The 19,948-nt window shown below is 39.1% G+C and overlaps 1 protein-coding gene across 2 annotated transcripts in view; it reads left to right on the top strand.

Moving 5' to 3' along the window:
• Nucleotides 1-19,948, top strand: part of HDAC9 (histone deacetylase 9) — a 452,900-nt gene that overhangs the window by 219,950 nt on the left and 213,002 nt on the right. Inside the window, exons 3-6 of one of the 2 annotated variants that reach the window (XM_009326083.1) lie at nucleotides 3,557-3,798; nucleotides 4,753-4,903; nucleotides 7,092-7,218; nucleotides 9,130-9,251. In XM_009326083.1, the coding sequence (XP_009324358.1) occupies nucleotides 3,557-3,798; nucleotides 4,753-4,903; nucleotides 7,092-7,218; nucleotides 9,130-9,251 (642 nt within the window). The remainder of the gene's footprint in view (nucleotides 1-3,556; nucleotides 3,799-4,752; nucleotides 4,904-7,091; nucleotides 7,219-9,129; nucleotides 9,252-19,948) is intronic. The other variant, XM_009326084.1, reaches the window with a different exon arrangement.

Below are 19,948 nucleotides of genomic sequence, written 5' to 3'. Positions count from 1 at the left end.
GATATTGATGCTCTTCTGATACTATTTTTGTTGTTATGTTTCAAGATAAAGGCAATCGAGTATTTATAGGAAAAATAAATACGTATGCCTTTTGCAGTGTGTTGTAGCTGAAAATTAAATATTTTTCTACTCAAATTTTGGCACATTTCCTGGAATCATCGAGCTTTCAGTAACGTTTTTAGTTAATATTCTGCAGCCTACTGTTGTATTCACTGCAGCTGACATGAGCTCAGAGAGTTTGTCTTTATTTAACCTTAGAGAGGAATCCCAGGCTTGCTGTGTAGTGGGCAGAGCTGCTGGGAAGGATCTGCTCCAGATTGCAATGGAGAGAGTGCGGGCAGGGTCCCGCTCGGAATTGTGCCTGCTACAACCTCGCTCCATTGGTGGTACTGGAGATCCTGCAAACCAAGGCTCCTTAAAGTGAAGTTAGCCTTTATCAAACTCTGATTAATATTTTCTTTCATTATCCATCCTTTTCCTTCTTTGGCTGATCTCTTGATGAATCCTGTTGTTGAAGTCCTGCATCCCCACTACTTCTCGTGATGTTTGGAAGTTGAGGGCACTGATTAGGACATTCCTTTACTACCTGAAAAATACATATATCCTTGTGTAGAGGGGGTGAAAAAACATAAAAAGCCCTGATGAGGATAAAGGTCCTGCATCACCTTTGCTCTTTTGAGACTTAAAATTGCATTGAGGTGGTGGGGGGAAGATGCTTCAGCTAAACGTCAAAGCTTTTAAAGACACTGATTCTGATTCTCTGCTCCATGACACGTTTTTCACACTGGTGTAGCTCCACGGGGCTGCTTTGTCTCCTTTTTGTCAGCTGGTAAGAAGTAAGGAGAATGTAAATGGCCTGTGGCATTAAGACCGCCTAAGAGACAGTAGCAAACCATTCAGTTTGGTGATTTTATAGTTACTTGTTTAAAATAATTTCGTTAATGAAGTTGACTATTATCCAGCTAACTATTAGCTATTACCGTTTTAAGAAAGTAATTACCCCCAAAAGTTAGTGTTCACTATGACAGCAGTTATTAGTAGTATTGGCAGTAACCTTACTGTTAGCAATATTTATGCCAGGAAATAAATGCTTGTCTTTATTTGTCAGTAAACACTGGCATTTAAATGACATGAAAGTTTATATATTGATTTCTATGGATTCAAGTCTCTAGAACTACCTTAGTATTTATTTTCCCCCACATTAAGGAATGAGGTAAAGTTGAACTTGATGAAGTAGATACTCTAGCGCTAGATTTATTATTTGAATGTGTGAAAATTCTTGAAAATGTGTATCTTATCAAACTGAGCCTGATTTCAGTTGTACGTTTTACTAATAGTGGAAGGAAATTTCCATTGTTAGAAAAGTCTGGAGGCCTCCCCTCACGAGAAGTGCTCTGAAAATGAAGAATTGGGATGCTCATCAGAGATAGGAAGTCTCATCAGCCTGAATCGCCATGCAGACCTGTAGGGGTTGATTTGTAGCCAGTATCTGCAAAATAAACTGCAGGGTTCAGTTTGCAAACACAGTTGTGAACCAAACCCTGCAGGGTTCAGTTTGCAAACGCTATTGCAAACCAGACCCTGCAGGGTTTGCTGAGCTCCGGTTACTATTATTGCTCCTAGTAAGGCTTATTATCCTGTCACAGAAGATGTAAGAAAATCCATCTCTCCACTTTAAACATGATAAGCCTTTGTCACCTACAATACAATTAATGTTAAAAATAGAAGAGCAGTGATGATAAGACTGTGACTTGCAGGCAATGAGCCATTGTCCAAGTACCGGAGATTTATCTGGAGGGCCAGTCAGCCTACACGGTTTGCTGTCAGTTTGCTGATTGCCATTTCTCTCCAAGTTTGATGAAATATTCATGTCTTTGCTCTGCTCTCTGCAAGCACTATTGATTTCTTGTATAAACATGGCTATATTTAGTCTAGACAAATGGAATGTGGATTGCTGCTGAATAAATGGGATGAAAGGCAAGGGGTTTGCCTGTCCGTTTCTCTTGGTCTGTGGCAATTATTTATAATCAAGAGTAGTTTTTGTAAGTTAAAGGTGATTTTTTACAATTTAGTAATTAGTCTCAGAACAAAAGTAAGCACTTAGATGCAATCATTCTTTTGGGTTAGTGGGATAAGAAGGCAAATTATGCTCTGAGGTTTACAATCACAGTTACCAGGATTTAAGAAAAAAAAAAAGGCCCAGAAAATTGTATGTTTCCAGAATTTTGAGAAGAAAAGAATATGATCAGTAGAAGAGATTTGGTGCCTTGTCTCTTATTTTTATAAAACTTCTTACTAATAGATTGGATCGTACAGTTAGAATTCAGTTCTCTCCATTTGCTGCAGTTTCAACTTTTGCTGCTTCAATTTTACTGCTCCTTCTTGCTAGAATATTTGTTTCATTTTGATTTTCTCCTTGAAAACAAATACAGCTGTAGCAGAGCAAAAGGAGAAAATATGCTTAAAATCTTATTCCCTAGTAATTTCCGACAACATGTTTGTTTTCAGTTAATAATCTTATTTTCCTATGAAGATAGTGGAGCAGTAGGAACAGGAGTGAATGTGTTTGTGTTCCACTGTCCTCTCGTGGATGGAATCAGAACTGCTGAGCTTTAGCAGAGACCCTCAGCTGCTATTTATTTTCCTCTTGTAGAAATGTTACTTGCTAGTTTTTTGTTCTTTTGAAACAAATAAAGTTACACTCTGGCTCTGCACTTAATGTGGAAACCTGAGCTTTACAAGTATTGTAGTGAAAATCATCAAATCTCTCTCTTCTGCTGCTTTTTAGTCCCTTTGATTTAAATAAGGAGATAGAAAAACACAGGATTCTTCATTAAGTACTTTAATGCTGGATTAACAGTATATACCATTGCTGCAACAAATTGGAATAATTCAAGATGTTTTCATTTTCTTACAAGCCATATATAGTGTATTATGTCTAATCCACTCCAAGCATGGTTGTCACTTTTCAAAAAGCTGTATTAAAACTTCTCGGTTTGTGTGTCAAATTGTTTTCCTACAATTTTATATGTGTTACTCCTATGTGTTTGCCAGGTATATTTACATGCAGTAGCTATGTAGTGTCAGGTAGCTGTTCATGTGTAACACCATCCTCAGAAAATCTACACGCTGGCTTTGGAAAATCTCTTGCAATGCAGAGAGAACTGGAAGGACTTCATCTTACACTGAAGAAGTGCCCTGAGTGTTTATTGTGTAGCATTAATAGTGCCTAGGAGATTCTCAGTAAATACTGCTCCATTAGGCTGTGACATGGTTTTAGAACTGGGTTGCTTGTTAGTCTATTTAGCAGAATATTAATCTGGGAGTATTTTTGCAGAGAATCGAAAGAAAGTGATAAAATAATTTGTAAAATCTCCAGCTGCTAGAAGGAATGTCTGAAGTTTGCATACATCGTAGATTGCATTAGTGTTTTGTTAGGTCTGTACATTGAAGCAGTCTTTGAGTGAAATTGGTTTTTTCCCCAGTAGGAACGATCTCTATTCTCCTTCTCCAGTTATATTTAGTATATACACGTTTTGTTGTTTTCTTCCCACAGTGGATGTAAAGTCGGAGGTTCCCGTGGGATTAGAGCCTATCTCACCATTAGACTTGCGAACTGATCTCAGGATGATGGTTCCCATGGTGGACCCAATTATGCGTGAAAAGCAGCTACAGCAGGAACTACTTCTGATCCAGCAGCAGCAGCAAATTCAGAAACAACTGCTGATTGCAGAGTTTCAGAAGCAGCATGAAAACCTGACCCGCCAGCATCAGGCCCAGCTCCAGGAGCACATAAAGGTAGCAACATTTTTCATTTATCCCTCACCTTATCTGCAAACGGAATATGCTTAGGCAGACATGAAAAGGGAACATGCCTGAAAGGTTCGCTGTGACTGAGAGATGGTGTTTGAGTACTTATTTTTCTGTAGTTGGGTGATAAAAGCCTTCTCAAGCAAAACTGCTAGCACCTACCAGCGAGTTCCTCACAGCAGACCAAGGCAGTACTATGAGAATCATCAAGCTCATGAAGCCACTACATCCACAGAAAATCCAACTACCTATTTTCAAAGCTGGATTTTCAGCCAGACTTCAATATGGCTGTCTTTTCTATATGTGCAGTTTTGAGTATATTTAAAGACTGCTTTTTTGGGCTACTGTTTGAGTTTGTGCCCACAAATCAAATTGATAGGCAAGTGCATAATATTTGCATTTGTAAAACGGAGGCACACCCTGAAAGTGTGTTTTCACTCTTCTCTGAGCTGCCTCATGTAATGTAAAAAGAAAATTATTTCTGGGATTACATGCACTATGCTAGGATTGCTATAATGGATTTTGACCGGGAATTTATGATCTTGCCTTTCTTTTCATGTTTTTCCTTCTGATTTACTTGCCATTATGCTACTGTGCTACGCTTCTGCTCGATGGAGCTGACAAATGCAGCAGAGCACAGCAGCCAGAGTTGGGTGATGCGCTGGCAAAGAACCCTGTGCGGTTTCCAGGCATTTTTGCCAAAAGAGAAAGAAGTGAAACCAGAGCAGCAGGCTGCTACCTGACATTAGAGTTCGTTTTAGTGACAGCCAGTAATGCACTATCCCACTTAAAAGACTGGGGAAAGTTGGTTAAGAGATGAAAAGGATTGTAAGCACAAAAGCAAGCACTGATACTCAGTTATTCAAGGGGGTTGTTTTAGCCAGGACTGACCTAGAAAACAGTGCAAACTGCACTTTCTCATGTCTTTTTGTTCTGTGCAAGTTACAACAGGAACTCCTAGCCATTAAACAACAGCAAGAACTCCTTGAAAAAGAGCAGAAACTGGAGCAGCAGAGACAAGAGCAGGAACTGGAGAGGCATCGCAGGGAACAACAGCTTCCTCCCCTCCGAGGCAAAGAAAGAAGCCGAGAAAGTAAGAGCCAATGTACCATGAATTCTAATACGAAATTAATCTATTCCCCTTTGCCTTCTCCCAGCCGAAATGGACGATGAACAGGAACCTGAAGCAAGCCTATTACTTTGTGAAATACGCAACTAGAGAAGTGGAGGCTGTGCTTGCAGAAAGGCAGGGCCACCTGTTGTACTTGCAGAAACACATTGCTGGTTTGTGTGCAGACTTGGAGGACTGTAGGAAAGCACGTTTTGACAGACCTGTGTATATGCCTCTCAAGAATCTAGCTCGTTTTATAAATAAGGAGGGAATTTGAAAGCCTAAAGCTTCACTTGAGAACTCCTTTCTGAAGAGCTTTTGTCCCAATACAGAAAGCACTACAAAACAGCAAAAAATCCAATTACTTGCTGATTAACCAGTTTGAGCATTGTTTCAAGATTGAAAATATAACAAAATATTTAAGAATATATTTGGTTGAGACTTCTGAATACTTTCGCTAGGACTTTTTCAAACTGCCTTGTATTTGTTCTTGATGCCATGTCATGAGGCTCAACCAAGAGTTATTTCTAGCTCATATATAGCTGTAAGGCAAATGACAGATATAAAGGATACTGTTGGAATTTGGTGATCACTAGAGGGAGACAGATACAAATAATTCTCCTTAGTGAGGTCAGTTTAAAAATCAGGTTGAAGTACATTGTGAAGGTATTCAAAATGAAGCTGCCAGATACTGTTACTTGCCCTGCTAAATGACCACAAGAATTAACTGCCAAAGACCGAAGCAGAAGAGCTGTCCATTATGCTCCTCCCTTTTTTTCTTGGGTGGAAAAATGTATCAGTTCAACAGTTGTAGATGTACCATATTGTAGGCTTTAGAAATTAAGGTGTCCATGGTGCTTCCAGTACCTTGGTGAACGATGAATCCATGAAAGCATCATCAGCCTATTGACCCAGCAGTGGAAGGGTGGCAGAAACCGCAGGAACAAAAGGTTCCTCTAAGTGGTATGAAAACTCAGCCTCCATATAAACAGTTGAGCTTTATTAGTGCTCCCACCAAAGGAAGAGCAGTGATGTGAACTCAATGGTTGCCTTCTCAGTTTGGCTTGCTGGGTGGCAGCTCAGTATGTAGCAGTCAGCCAAGCAGCACTTGTGACCACCTGGGCCTAGCCCCTACGTTTGCTGCTGCAGATGATCTACTTAATGAGTAGAGGAGGGAAGGAAGGTGCAGGGCAGGGAGTTAGGGTCTGAAGCTGAGGGGTAGTAGAGGTATTTTATGGGAACTGGGTCACAGGGGACATGATCACCAGCTAGCTGTGCTGTGTCAGGGTTGGGTAACCAAATACTTAGAGTATCAGTATGCCTTAGTGCTGCCACTTTCAAAGAAATGTTTTTTTCTTCCCTTTTTTGTCACTGTTTATGGAAAACTAAAAGAAGATTTGTCTTTTTCATTTTTTTTTTTATGAAGAGTATTATGGCTGTGAGTAAAGAAGCATGTCCCATGCTGCAAGTAGGAATTGGCAGTTTAACCTGACATTGACATACCCTACTTCTTGTACTGTACTGAGCTAGCCACCAAGAGAGGTCAAAATGCACTGTGTCTTCCCGGCATTTTGGTCTTTCTGTTGGTTTTGTGTCGTAAGAGTAGAGTTATCAACTAATACTTATGTTTCAGACTGTGGTCTGTCTTCCAGACATCACACGTATAGGCTCTTAAGTGTCTTGAATAAAAAGGCTCACTGCTGACTCTTTCTGCGGCGTTCTGCTCATAACCAAGACAGTGTTCAGAGGGCAGTTTTGCTGTGCTATTACTATTACTTTACTAAAAGAAAAAACATTCTTTACCGCAAATTCAAAGTGACCTTTTGTCACTATCTTTTTAGTTCTATCCTTGGTTTTGTATTTGGGAATTATTAGGAAATAATTTAAATTCTTTAGATAGATACATCTGGCCCTGGATAAATGGCCTCATCTACTGTTGAAATATTCCTTATGACTTCACTGGATTTCTGGGTTATGGCCAACTTCAGTCTTCTACAGAGAAACATTTAATCTGAATGTTACCTCATTTTGACTGATTTCCACCAATATTTTTTATAGTTTACAACACTTCCAGCAGCAAGACATGGGCTCTTTTTTGTGTTTTGGGTTTTGTTTTCTTTAAAAATGTAATCTTTTTAAGTAAAGATATGTTTAATCCTGTGTGTCTTAGGGGCAGTGGCCAGTACAGAAGTGAAGCAGAAACTTCAAGAGTTCCTGTTGAGTAAATCAGCAACAAAAGACTCTCCAGCAAACGGGAAGAATCATTCCATGAGCCGCCACCCCAAGCTCTGGTACACGTATGTTCAGTATTAGGCTGTTACCTTGCCTCGTTGAGGTATCTGTTAAAACTTGCCAGAATGCTTCTCCAGCAGGGGTATTAAGAGTCTGCCTCCAGAACAAGACAGAAGTTCAACCAAGAAGTTAGCAAAAAGCCAGAAGTGTAATATTTCTGGTTGAACTGAAGAGTACTCGGTGTTCAGTGGTGAGATGAGAGCTATACAGAACAAGATGCTGTCAGAAATTTGTAAAAACTTCTTATTTCAACTGCTTCATCTCTTGATGCTATCACAAATTTTACAACTATACTTGTCATTTTTTCAAGTCTCTTCAATTTTTGCAGTTAGAACAACTTTGTGTTTGATTTACTTGGACTTTGAATCAGTCACAAAACTTGTTTCTTCTTGAAGAGATGCTGCTTTCCAGTGAAGTCATTTGGATGATGTAACTCACAAGGATTTTGAGAAGGATAGTGGTCACTTAACTTTTCTTACCCTGATGGATTTTAGTATCCAAAACTGCATATTCTTATGATGCCTTGGCCTTCATAAGAATCTGCTTAGACCATTGAAACAAGTGACTTTGTTGAGTCCCGTAATAGGCCTATTAACATTTTAAGAGTTTACAGTTTTTACCCTTTTTTTTTTTTTTGTACTAATTAATTCCTTTTTAACTTCCTTATTACAACAAACACATAAGTCAAGCCAACAAAATGAACTCTGGCTGCATTTCTGAAAGACTTCAATCTTACGTCCGAATTACCCTTCAGTAGGACAAACAGAAATGCATATGGTACACTGGATTTCCGTCTTGTACTTGTTCTTTTTGAAAAGAATTACTGAAGGCCTGCCCTTGGAGTTTCCATTCTGAGCTAATCAGAGCATTTGGTAACATGATTTAATATATAGTTACATTGTTTCTGGTGGAGATGCAGTACTTAATTTTTATTTTTTTTTCCAAATAATGTGTAAAATTCTCTTGAGTATGTAAGGTTTCTGGACTAATAATCTGAGCTTAGTTCTGAGTCTTCAGAAAGTAGTACTTCCTCTCACGGTAGTGCCCCTTTTGACAGATGTATTATCGATTAACCACACGACATTGGAAAGATAGGGAGAGACTCTGTAAAAGGCCAAGTAAAATTATGTTTAGATAAACACAAAGTTTGAAAGTTTCCCTCCTTTCCCTCTCTCCCCCTCTAAATAGAAAAATCAACCAACCAAAAAAAGAAACCCTTGTCCCTGGGCCAAATGATGCAATTTCTTTGCAATTTGCAGTTTCCATGTTCAGAAAGATCTGCCCGCACTATTTCTTTCATCCAGCAGTTGTCAGAAAGCACTCTTCAGCTTGGAGCTTCTCTGCTGACGTGAGTGCTACGTGCTGCAGAGTGGTGTGCTCACAAAACTTACAAACTGAACTTAAATACAAGGGTTTATCTACCTTGTCCGCTAAATTGTTTGCTTTTTTTTTCCCAACGGATAATAATAACTCCATATTTCTGGTTAGTTTTATACAAGCCCCCCTGCCCTGAAAATCCCCCACATTTTGATAGAAGACGCTGGATCAGTGTACATCTATCTGTACGTGATAAACAAGACTTAAATAGCTTTTGCTGTGCCTCAGCTGGTTCATATTAAAATGGAACAATCTAAAATGGTCAATTCCCCAAACTGGTGACAGATCCTGTCTGTAGGTCAACATGACTCTTATCCTATGTGACTTTTATAATGAGTGCAAAAAGCACGTTCTTGGGAATCCCAAGGAGTTCCGTAACTTACTGTAAAAGTGAAATTGGTTACATGAGCCTGTGGTTTGTGCACACTTAGACGAACAAGAACATAAACACAGCTGAGACATGTGTACAACATGTGTAGATAGTTACTGCTGGTCACCTCAGTGACTGCTAATTTGTGACCTCTCTGTGTCTGCTGCAGGGCTGCCCACCATACCTCACTGGATCAAAGCTCTCCACCCCTGAGTGGGGCCTCGCCACCGTACAAATACACTTTACCAGGAGCGCAGGATGCCAAGGATGATTTTCCACTTCGTAAAACGGGTGAGTTAGCGTAGTTTATTCGAGCGCCTTGCCCAGCAATTCTCCCACCCTTTATTTTAACCAGGCTGTCCATCAGCAAGGCATATATCATAATCCACAAAGCCTGTTCAGGATGATACTATGGGTAAGTTCAAAGATCCTGACTGCATCTTTACGAGGTCGGACTGAGCACATGGTATCAAGGGTCCATGTTTTCCAATGCTAACAGCTAGTGCAAGCTTCAGTCCTGATAAACTTAGTTTCTAAACAGATCATCATTTCACAGATCTTTTATGGCATTATTTCTTTTGTCTCAATATTTCTTCTGGGTTTAATAGCTCTCTCTCTTTTGCATGGTAGATACAGTATCTGTCTTCAGATGGTATGCTGCCTTTAGACAGTTTTTCAGGACATTTTGAGGGGAATTCATGGAAAGAGGAGGAATTGGATTAATATCATATTTTGTGTCATTGGTTGTCAAAGTTCGCATGCATATGTGCATACACACGCACACATCTGTGTGTGCTTTTTACACATAGAACATGTAATACTGTACAAGAAAATACTCATTTGAACGTTTCAGAATGTTGCTGAGGATTTAGCAACTGAACCTTTTGTCTTGACAGCAGGTGAACTGTGGACTTGACTTTTTCTGCACCATAAAGAAAGCTAGAGGGATGGTGGTGGAGTCCATGTGGCTGTTGCCTCAGGTCCTTGGTGCAGTGACCGGTATCCAGGAATGCAGGGAGACACTAAGAGGAGGGGGGAAAGAAAGAAAAGAAAACATTAGATCGCTTATTGCATGAGTCTGCTGTTGAGTGATATAGTTACATTCAGAGAGAAAGTCTGACCCCCTACTGTGCTAGCAGCCTTTGAATGTGATTTAGCCACTGGGAAATTGAAAACTAACTGCAAAACTGGTACTGACTTGAAAAGAAGTGGCATTTGGAACCAGCATAGGTTCAGAAAGAAAATCCAGTCTGTATCTAATACTTAGGGGCAGACTCTCTAAGCTCATATTATATCCCCAAATATTTTCAAAGGAATGAAAGCATGAAAAGCAAAATGCTAATTTATTCTAGCTGAATTACTCTTTGTACAATATGGTGGTAATATAACAAGATTCTATAAAATCTTGTTCAGGCTATTCAGTCACAATAAGCCCTTATGTGGTTCTCTGCTTAATACCACTGTACAACATATATTTTCTGTGCCAATAGAATATACATTTTCATTTTTTAAGGATACACTCTACATCTTGTAATGCTGTGAATTCATCTACATGTTTTTGAAATGCAAATTTTAATTTTTCTTCCATGTTTATATATCTTAAATGTTATGATTTATATTTATGATGTGTCAGACTGTTGATCTGTAGAACAAAACATTTTCAAACATTGTAACAGTAAAGTTCTCGTGCAGCTGCTAATACTTTTATATCTCTGTGGGGGTTTCAAAATATTCCTTAATTCAATTCCCATTGTCTGCATAAGAGGACTATAATATAATTAAATCCAGATGTTTTCTATATGTTATTCCAAATATTTGGGCATGCAATGCATCAGTTCCAAAATTGAACAAAGGACATGATGACTCTCTGAAAAGATATCTACAGAATAAATAGACAAATACTAATATAATCATTAGCATAACCGTTTCTATGACATTTACATAGTGATTCTGATAAGCAAATATAAATGAAGTGTACAGCATGTTGTATGTTAGCAAGGGAGTATATTTGATGGCTCTCCACATCCGTGAAAATGGCAACTGTTAAATATCCTGTTTACACATCCATTCTCTCTGTATACTAGAGTTGTTTAATTCCAGCCTTCAGCAGCATCCCCACAAAGGTTGCAATGATTGTTCATCAGGTTGAGAGTAAAAGCAACAGGAACCAGATCGACACAAGTCAAATGACCCTAAACTGATCTGGGTGGTTATAGGGCCATCCTCCAGGCAGAGGGGACATTGTGGAGCCTGTGTCATCCTCATGGGACCTTACTAGACAAAGATGTCCCATGAACACTCATGGATATGGACAGGCTATAAGCCTGCAGAAATCTGACCTTTGCCATGAGGGGTGAACCTCTTTTCCTTTCCTTTAGGCTATGAATGCTTATTGCCACTGGCTCCTAGTAAACCCTCTGTGGTGCTGAACCTGCATGAAGTCAGCAATTCATATGAAAGCGGACCTCACATTCCTTTCAGCCTTAAGAAAGGAATACCTGTTGTGGGTTTTCATCGCAGCTTTGTTTTGCTTCTCAATTTTATTTTCCATATTCATAATATAAAATACAGAGGTATCTTTCTCTTCTCCAACTTTAATACAATGCTCTTGGAAGATAATTCTGATTGAATCAGTTGCTCTAAGATCAGATTTAATGGACAGCAAAGCTGAATGATTCTCTCCTGACATCCTAATGTGTTTTTCAGTGCTAAGGGAACACCGAGTATCACACAGGCATTGTAAATCATGAGTCGTGTTTGCTCACTTTCTTGTTCAGTAATCTATTTAACCTTTGCTTAATTAGTCCTGAAGTGGCATCTCCTTATTAATCTTTTAAAAATGAATTCAGAGAGACTATGGTAAAGAGGAAAATACTCTGTGCAACTTTTACTCTTCTAGCGTCTAGAATGATGGGATGTAGATATCTATTTTTTCTTGCTCTTTCTATGTTTACAGTAAGGTACCAGAGTTAACATCCTAGTGCAGTGACTATGGTTGCTCAATAACTCTCTCAGCCGTGTGGATTATTCCTTTCTGTACAAGATGCAGCAGAACTTGTCAGCAGTAGGCTTCACACAGCGTAGCTGGATGGAGGATTGGGACTGTCCTAGGGGCTAGAGGCCAGGATATGCAGCTCTTTGCGCAGCTGCATTCATATGCTCTGTGTTGACAGACTTTCAAAAGAACAGAGCAAGGGGAGCTATTGCTTCATTGGGCAGATAAATATACCATAAGGAGAAGCTACACATCTGTAGCTAAGAGCAGAATTTAGCCTAAACACCATAAAATCAAATTTTAAAAATGCCCACAACTTTCACCATGGATACCAGTCGTAACGTGTGTTTTCTGCAAAGCACCCAAAAGCCTGAGCAGCACATGGCTCATTAACTTTCAATGAGACTAATGGCGTCTAAATTACCCAGAGAGGTTTGAAAATTCCTCCCTATTACTGAACACTTTTGAAATTCATACTGACTGTTGTAAGAGCTCTGATGGGAGCTGTGCACTTTTGAAGACCTGATCATTTAATATGGGGAACTTTTGATTGTTGATCTCAATAATTCTATGTCTATCTATCCGGGAAAATATTATCTGCTTGAAGAGGTTATTGTAAAACTAACAAAAATGTAGGAAACACCATGGGTTTGATAGGGTAGAAGTTCTTTTCAAAGAAAGTTTTTTGCATTTTTTTTACCTTGTCGAAATAAATGCAGAAATTCTGGCAAATGGTCATAACATTTGCATTTTCTTCAATCTGTAACTTTTCATTTTCTGTGTGCAAGTGTTGATGCAAACCAGCAAAAGCCAATAAATTCCAATAAAGGTTAGCTCTCTAACCAAGGCTGCATGCTTTTCTAAAATGTTGGTATAGATGCAATATCTGCATTTTGCCTCATGTTTTGGCTTTTGTTGGAAGAAATTCATGGGGACATCATCATATCAAGCATAAACTGTTTTTTCTTTCCTGAGTTTAGCATAATCATGGCAGAATGGGAATGTCAATCAGTATTTCTATTTATTTTGGTTTTATGCCAGCTGAATCTTTCCTTGCTGATGGAGTTGTAAGCTTACAACTTGCATTTTGCTTGGGGATCTAAAGATCACTCACAATAGTACTATTTGAAAAGATGCTTGTAGCTCGCTTTCCAAAAATTGGAAGCATGCTCAATGGAAATACAGCATGGCTTTTTTTAAATAGCAAATAGTACAAGGTTCTTGCTTGGAGGGGGGAAATTATGTAATTTCAAACAGGAAAAAAGAGGAGATGAAGGATTGTTTAATATTGTGATGAAAGAGGGGAAGAAGGCTGGGCTGCACAGTCATGAAGATCACTTTGTAAAAACCATATTAAGTTAACCTGATTAGGCAGTAGAATAACATCATAGCTCTTGTGTAATGAGAGTGAAAGATTCCCAAATGAGAACTCAGCAGATGTAATTTTTTTTAAAAAGAAATTAATTAGAATATTTCCTTACCATTATTCTTTCTGCACTTAGTGACTCAGTACTTTACTGCAGCAGTTGAAACTGAGAAGAAGAACATTTTGCGTGTGAAAGTTTTTCTCCCTTTCCCTTTTGTGCTACCGAATTCTGTTTCTCTCTGCATTTTCTAGGAAAATACTCTCCTGTGAAGTAACAGTATATGAAAAAGCTGGACTTCTTTTGGTCTTCAGTAAAAAAAAAAAGGCTTAGAGGATCCCAAACCCTCAATTACCATGTCTGCCAAAATGAAGAAGTCAAGCTCAGTAGAGAGAAGCGTTATTTTTCTCCGAGTTTATGAGTGAGCACAAGAAATGGGAGAGGCACTTTGTTTATTGAAGCAGGGAAACAAGGCAAACATGATATGATTCTCCTCATTTTATCCCATTTTTCAGGGATACTAAGCATCCCTGCCTCTCAGAGTCTTTGTTTTCCTGGGTTAATGAACAGTCTTGACAAATATGGACTAGGTGATGTGCCCAAAGGAAATCACCAGTGCTTATCACAGAGTGAGTGGGGGTGGGAGGCATCCTGATTCCCAGCCCTTCTTTTTCTTGACTTCTCTTCCCATTAATCACCAGACTTTTTAGCCTTCCTAAATTCACTATCACTGACTTCAATAACTTGAGAGGGTGTAATTAGTAGTAAGAGGTTTTAGAAAGAGAAGAAACTTTCACTTGCAATTGAAGAGTGAATCTGAAGCAAACTGTTGTTAACGGCTTCTTCCGGATTTATGTAATGAACAGGCCAAAACAGAGTTCAGCCCTCAGGAGCCAGGAGCTCTAAGGAAATGTAATACCATTGTAGCTACTGTGCTGGGCTGCAGTCATCTTGGGTCCATCAGGGTTCTGCAGCCTCCTAAGCTGGGGGTGAGGAGGGATGCCCCGTCACTCTGATTTAGCTCGAGTTAGAGGGGAAAACTTTTGAGATAGCTTAAAACTAAATAAAAATGAATGCTAGGGTAGTCTTAACGACACTGTCAGAGAGAAAAGAACTTGTGTAGGTATACTTTGGTATCATGAAAGTTGCCAGGGCCTGCACCAGGATTCAACAGGAGTCATCACCAGGATGAGTCCCATAAAGACCATCATAGTCTTCCCATCAGTGGAAGATTGTTCCTCTAATATATTCTGTTTAACACTTACTTCTAAGTGCAGGAAGCAAAGGTGTTACGCGTGGGTGATTCTTAGTTTCAAGATGACCTGGATAAAGGTTTTTCACTGTATTTCTGTTTTAGCAAAAATCCTACTACTTGTATATACATCACTTTCTGTCTTGCCAGTAATTACTCTGTTGTGCTAGATACTGAACCTTCTTGATGGCTAGACTAATTATACAATCTTGGTCTAAATATTATGTTAGTTCTCCTTTTACTGCCCAATGTATCGCCAAAATTGAATTACAAAGTTCTGCTTCATGTGGTTACATAAAGGTTTTCTTACACAAACTGTGTATGTTTTCAGAAACGTTTTATAAATTAGCATTAACAAGTAGCTTGCGTAACTTTTTGATAAGCAAGTAATCAGATACTAGACACCTTTTTGACTTTTGAACCTAAAGGAAACAGCTTAAATAAGAAGCAGGGAGCAGTCCTAAAATGTAAAGCATTTTAAGAGCATAATGTCCATTGAAAATGAAGTGGAATGATTTTAATGGGCATTTCAAAGTCTATTCCCTCTGGATAATTAAGTTACAAAATATTGCATATAAAATCTGAGACTCTTTGAAGTCAGTAGAAACTATCCTGTTTGATTTCAGTGGGACTAGAATTTTTCTTCTGCTGTATCTAGGGCAGGGTCAGTTGAAAACTTTTAGAAAAGTAAACAAGAACATCTAAAAGATGGCAAAAAGAGAGAAACAGACAGAGAAGTGAAAAGTGGAAATCACATGGTATCAGATCATCCAAAATAGAAGACGTTGGTTAGTAAAGATTGCACTTCTCCAAACTTCTGCAAAACATAGTTTCACTAAAAAATCTGTTGAAACCCACAACTCTAATTAAGGGTTTTAGCTGCCAAATAACATGTTCTGGCTAAAGCCAAGTAAGTACTACAGAGCCATTCATGAACAACGGCATAAGCTTTGTACTTTGCTTTTGATTTTCTCATGGGAAAGTAATATAAATGAGAGTGATACCTCCCTGTTGGCTTTAACTGTTAGAAATGCAAAGCATGCTGAAATTGTACATAATTCTCTTCCAAAGGAAAGGAAATAGCATTTCAATGGTTTTCCTCAGTGTCTTGTTGAGTTATGGTGGTGCACAATTATTCCTGTTAAATTACTCTACCAGATGGAAGGTTACATTGAATATTTAGCTAATTAAGTTATAGGGGACTGGAATTATGTCCCAGAGCATAAAGAACCTATCTAAAAGTAAACTTGTTTTAATTCAGTTTCATTGTGAAGGTGCAGTGTCAACATCTAATTAATACTTTAAACAGGTGGGTTTTTTCTCACTTCGCTTAACATGGAGACATCCTTTCACAAAGTCAACCTTGCCTACAGAAGTTAGGCAAACATGTTTTGAAAGTTCAAACAACTTTGGGGCAAATTTTATCTTCATTTGTCTTCAGTGGAGCTGAAGTGCCTTCCTACTCTTGAGCTGAATTTGGCCCATAGTTCTCATCTGCTAGGAAAGCAAGATATACTGTGTTTTGGTTGCTTTTGTTTTCTTGGCATCCTGTACTCTGTGTTGCCTTTGGACAACTCTAAAGAGTATGCTTCAGCAATCTAGACCTGCCCAGCTCTCACCTACTGATGACATTGATGCCCCGTTAAACTGGGGGAGAAAGTGATGGTGTTCCATCATGAATTTCTGAAGGTTGATGAAATATTAGATTATACTTTTTGCCTGCCATCAATGAGTTATCAGTGCTGGATATTTCCCTAGATTAAAATCTGTGGGATTTAATCACCCTATTAACTGATTTCTTCTTGTATGGGGCTTGGGGAACAACATAATCACGAACATGATTATTCTATAAAAAATAAATCATGTATCTAGGGCTTAAATTGTGACCCCGCAAAAGCCTTGACTTTTGGGGCTAGGGGATTATCTCTGGCACTTCTTCACTGAAGAAAGTATTTTTTCTTGTGCAGAATTAATGATTCAGTGGATGTTGTAGAAGGATTTAGGCTGAAGAGTGGGATTTGCTATATTTGCAGAAACTATGGTATTATAGTCCCATTACTTCTTCCCAGCTAGAACCGACCGGTGTACATGGTCAGAAGTGGGGGCGAGCATAACCAGTGGAGACCTAACCAGAAGGACTGCCAGTCATGCGTATCTAAATTTGGTTATTACCATTCAAATGAGGGACGCCCTCTATTACATGGCCCGTTTCACCTTCTTCTTTCTCCTCTACACCTCCTGAGAACTCAGATGCAATTTGGCTCCCATAAGTGCTATAAAAGTGCAAAAAAATTACAGAATTTAAAGATGTGCAGGGAAGATGAGAATTAATTTTAAAATATCCTTGTTCTTTTATTCTATGTTTCAAGACAGTATAGTATTATTTGCTTTTTAATCCCCTATTTATTATTGGAAAAGAATATTAGTTTACATGGAAGAAGATTAAGATGGACCTGACATAGCAATAATATGCCATGGTTTCAGCAGACTTGACATGTAATGAGGACTCAAAAGGCCCAGTGAAACCATGGCCTCACTGAAACCGCTATATAGCCCAGTGGTACAAATGCAAGGAGATGCTGTTTCTGTGCTAAGGAATAGAAATTATTAAGAATTCTATCAAGAGACCTGTTCTTTTGCCTCACAGGTTACATGCAGAACAAATATCAACAGGAGATATATCGCACTGATCAGCTTTTCATGATAAATATAAAGATCTCTAATTCTGGCTAAATGCAAGCAGTACACTAAGTAATTCCTACATCTAACTCAATAAATCATTCCTAGAAAGATAACGCTTGTTTGCATGGATAATAAAACAGAGATTTTATGTTTCATACAGACTGCAATGAATAACAAGCAGAAGTTAGATATTTAAAACAGCTTCAGGGAATATTTCATATTTGAACCTTCGTTAGGAAATCAATGAAAATTTGCTAATCTTGTTAAATTGGCTTCCTTAGCCTGAAGAGAGCTGAAGGGCTGCGAGATCCCCTCTAATCTAATTAGCTCTGTTACCATGTGTTTCACTAAACCTGTTTTTTTATTTAGGGAATGGATATTTACCTTAGTCTGAATAAATAAAGCATTCTACCTTTTACAAAAGTAAAATAAAGCAAAGGACTAAAGGGTTTCACATATGACCAGCACTCCCCTTAAAGCGAATGGTTGTACAGGAAACAGTTTCGGTGTATGCTGAAAACACATTAGGTGATGGAAGCCAGAAAAACAAAGTGTCTCCATCCTGTACTGCTGTATCTGGTGCTCCCGCCTCGTTAGGACCACCCAGTGGTCAGGTCCATGTAGTTCTTGGAAGAGCTTTAGAGGGCATGTGTCAAGGAAAGCTTTAGAGAGCTTTCAGTCCCATGAATCTAATTTAAAACTCTTTCAGAAATGGCATTTTAAATTACCAGAATTTAGAAGTCATTGAACATACCGAATTGTACTACACGCCAGTATCTCCCAGTCTGCCAGCCAGCGGGGAGGCTGTCCCACATGTTCGTTGTCTAGTATTGTCTTGTATCAGGACGTGGCCTTTTACAGCAAATGTCAGTCAGTCATGTATGAAAACAAAAAGTCACTGCTCATCTTGCCGATGCCTAATATATTCAGCTATGTGGAGGTGGCTGAAACAGTCTGTGGCTGCCTACAGGAAGCCAGAGCAGAAGTCAGAAACTCCATGCAGAACAGAGACTATTTATACGTCTGCAAGAACCACGTGCAGCAGAGGAAAGGCTGTGAGACCATCGGGTCTCTCAGAAGGACAAACTCATTAGCAGCTCTCCACAAAGCAGCTGAGGAAGCTGGAAACAGTTTTGGTACCTGACCTGTGTTCTCTGCCTTTCTGCCTGGCTTTGGTTGCATTCATAGTTCTGGTGAGGAAGCCCAGGCTATCTCCTCATTTGTCCTTTCTGATGGTGCATAGCAGTATCTTGTGCCTTTCATTCTACCTACATCCCTGAGGGGTAAACTGGGAAGTTTCTCCCTAGCCCACTACCCTCAGACTAGCTTCTCAGGAACCTCAGATATGCCTCTTTTGGCTATTTTCATTGGTGCAGTAATGAGGTGGGATTTGACTTTTTCCTTGATCTCCAGGTCCTGGCATGGCATAGACAGGCAGGCTGCTTTGTTACTTATGTGTATTACCACGGTGACTGGGAGCCCACAGCATGGACCAGGAACCTGTTGTGCTATGCAGTGGACTCAACGAAATGAGGATCTCTTCACAGTGTGTTTTCTCCCATTCTGCTCCTCCTGCTTCAAGTGAAATCATGACAGGGATCGCAAAGTTATCGCATTATCCACATTCAGTATCTTCTTGAAAATTCTCAGTTGCCACAGTGCTAGAAAGAAACTTGACAAAGGATAAGCCACTGGTATGCTGGCAATACCACCATCGTGATAATCAGTAGTACCATCTCATTATTTTCTCTTGTACCTCTGTTGGTCTATACCCATACATCATCCTTTTGTCCTATAGCTTAGACTTCAAGCTATCTCAGGCATGGCCTGTCATGGTTGTGTGTTGTAAAGCACATAATGCTTATCTGTGCATGAGTCTCTAGTGCAATAGTATAAAAAATAACAACCTATGTGGTGTGAAAAAAGAAAGATTCCTTGACTACGTATTCCTTTATTAATACTTGTTAGATATAAGGCAGGCATAAACAATAACTCCTGCATGGAGTACAGCATAGAATATACTCAAATCAGTATAATATATGACCCTTCACAGCTTAAAAAAATGACAGCTAAAGAAGCAGAGAATACCAGTGAAGATTTACTTCAGGATCATGAAGTCTTTGTTTCTTAATTGTTTCTGTTGACTTAAAAACATTAGAGAAGTCCAAGTTATTGTTTCAAAACAATCTTAGTGATAACAGCTGGTGCCTGGGCAATAGGGAGCAATTTATCATTCTCAAGTAAGATGTGAATTTTGCTGCTTTTGCTCGTGCTGTTGTTGGAATCTTTGTAGCCAAATTTAGCATCATTTACCTCGACTGCCCCACAGCTTTTCTAAGCCAGGCTGCCAGCGAGGAAAAGGAAATGCTTTCACTTTAGAGCCTTTCGAAGTCTGGACAAAAGCTCACTTTCTGTTCTTCAGGTTTCCTATATATGGCTTTAGCCTCGAGATGAGGACCTGCTCGCTATGCACCCTCTCCCATCCCCCATTTCCTGCCTGGGTTCATTAAATGCTGATTTGAAGTTGGCACACGCTCTTCTGATACAAAAGTACTACTGTGTTCCAGGAACCATCAGAAAGTAGTGCATTATTATCTTTTACATTCCCTTCATATATATGTCCTCTCTCCATGCGTAGAAAGGATTTTTATCCCTTCTTTTTAAATATCTCTGTGTGTTTAATAAAAAGAAACAG

Source organism: Pygoscelis adeliae, unplaced genomic scaffold (assembly GCF_000699105.1).
Source record: "Pygoscelis adeliae isolate BGI_AS28 unplaced genomic scaffold, ASM69910v1 Scaffold15, whole genome shotgun sequence".
NCBI lineage: Eukaryota > Metazoa > Chordata > Aves > Sphenisciformes > Spheniscidae > Pygoscelis > Pygoscelis adeliae.
The sequence above is the reverse complement of the archived record's forward strand: the minus strand, read 5'-3'. Positions and strand labels throughout refer to the sequence as shown.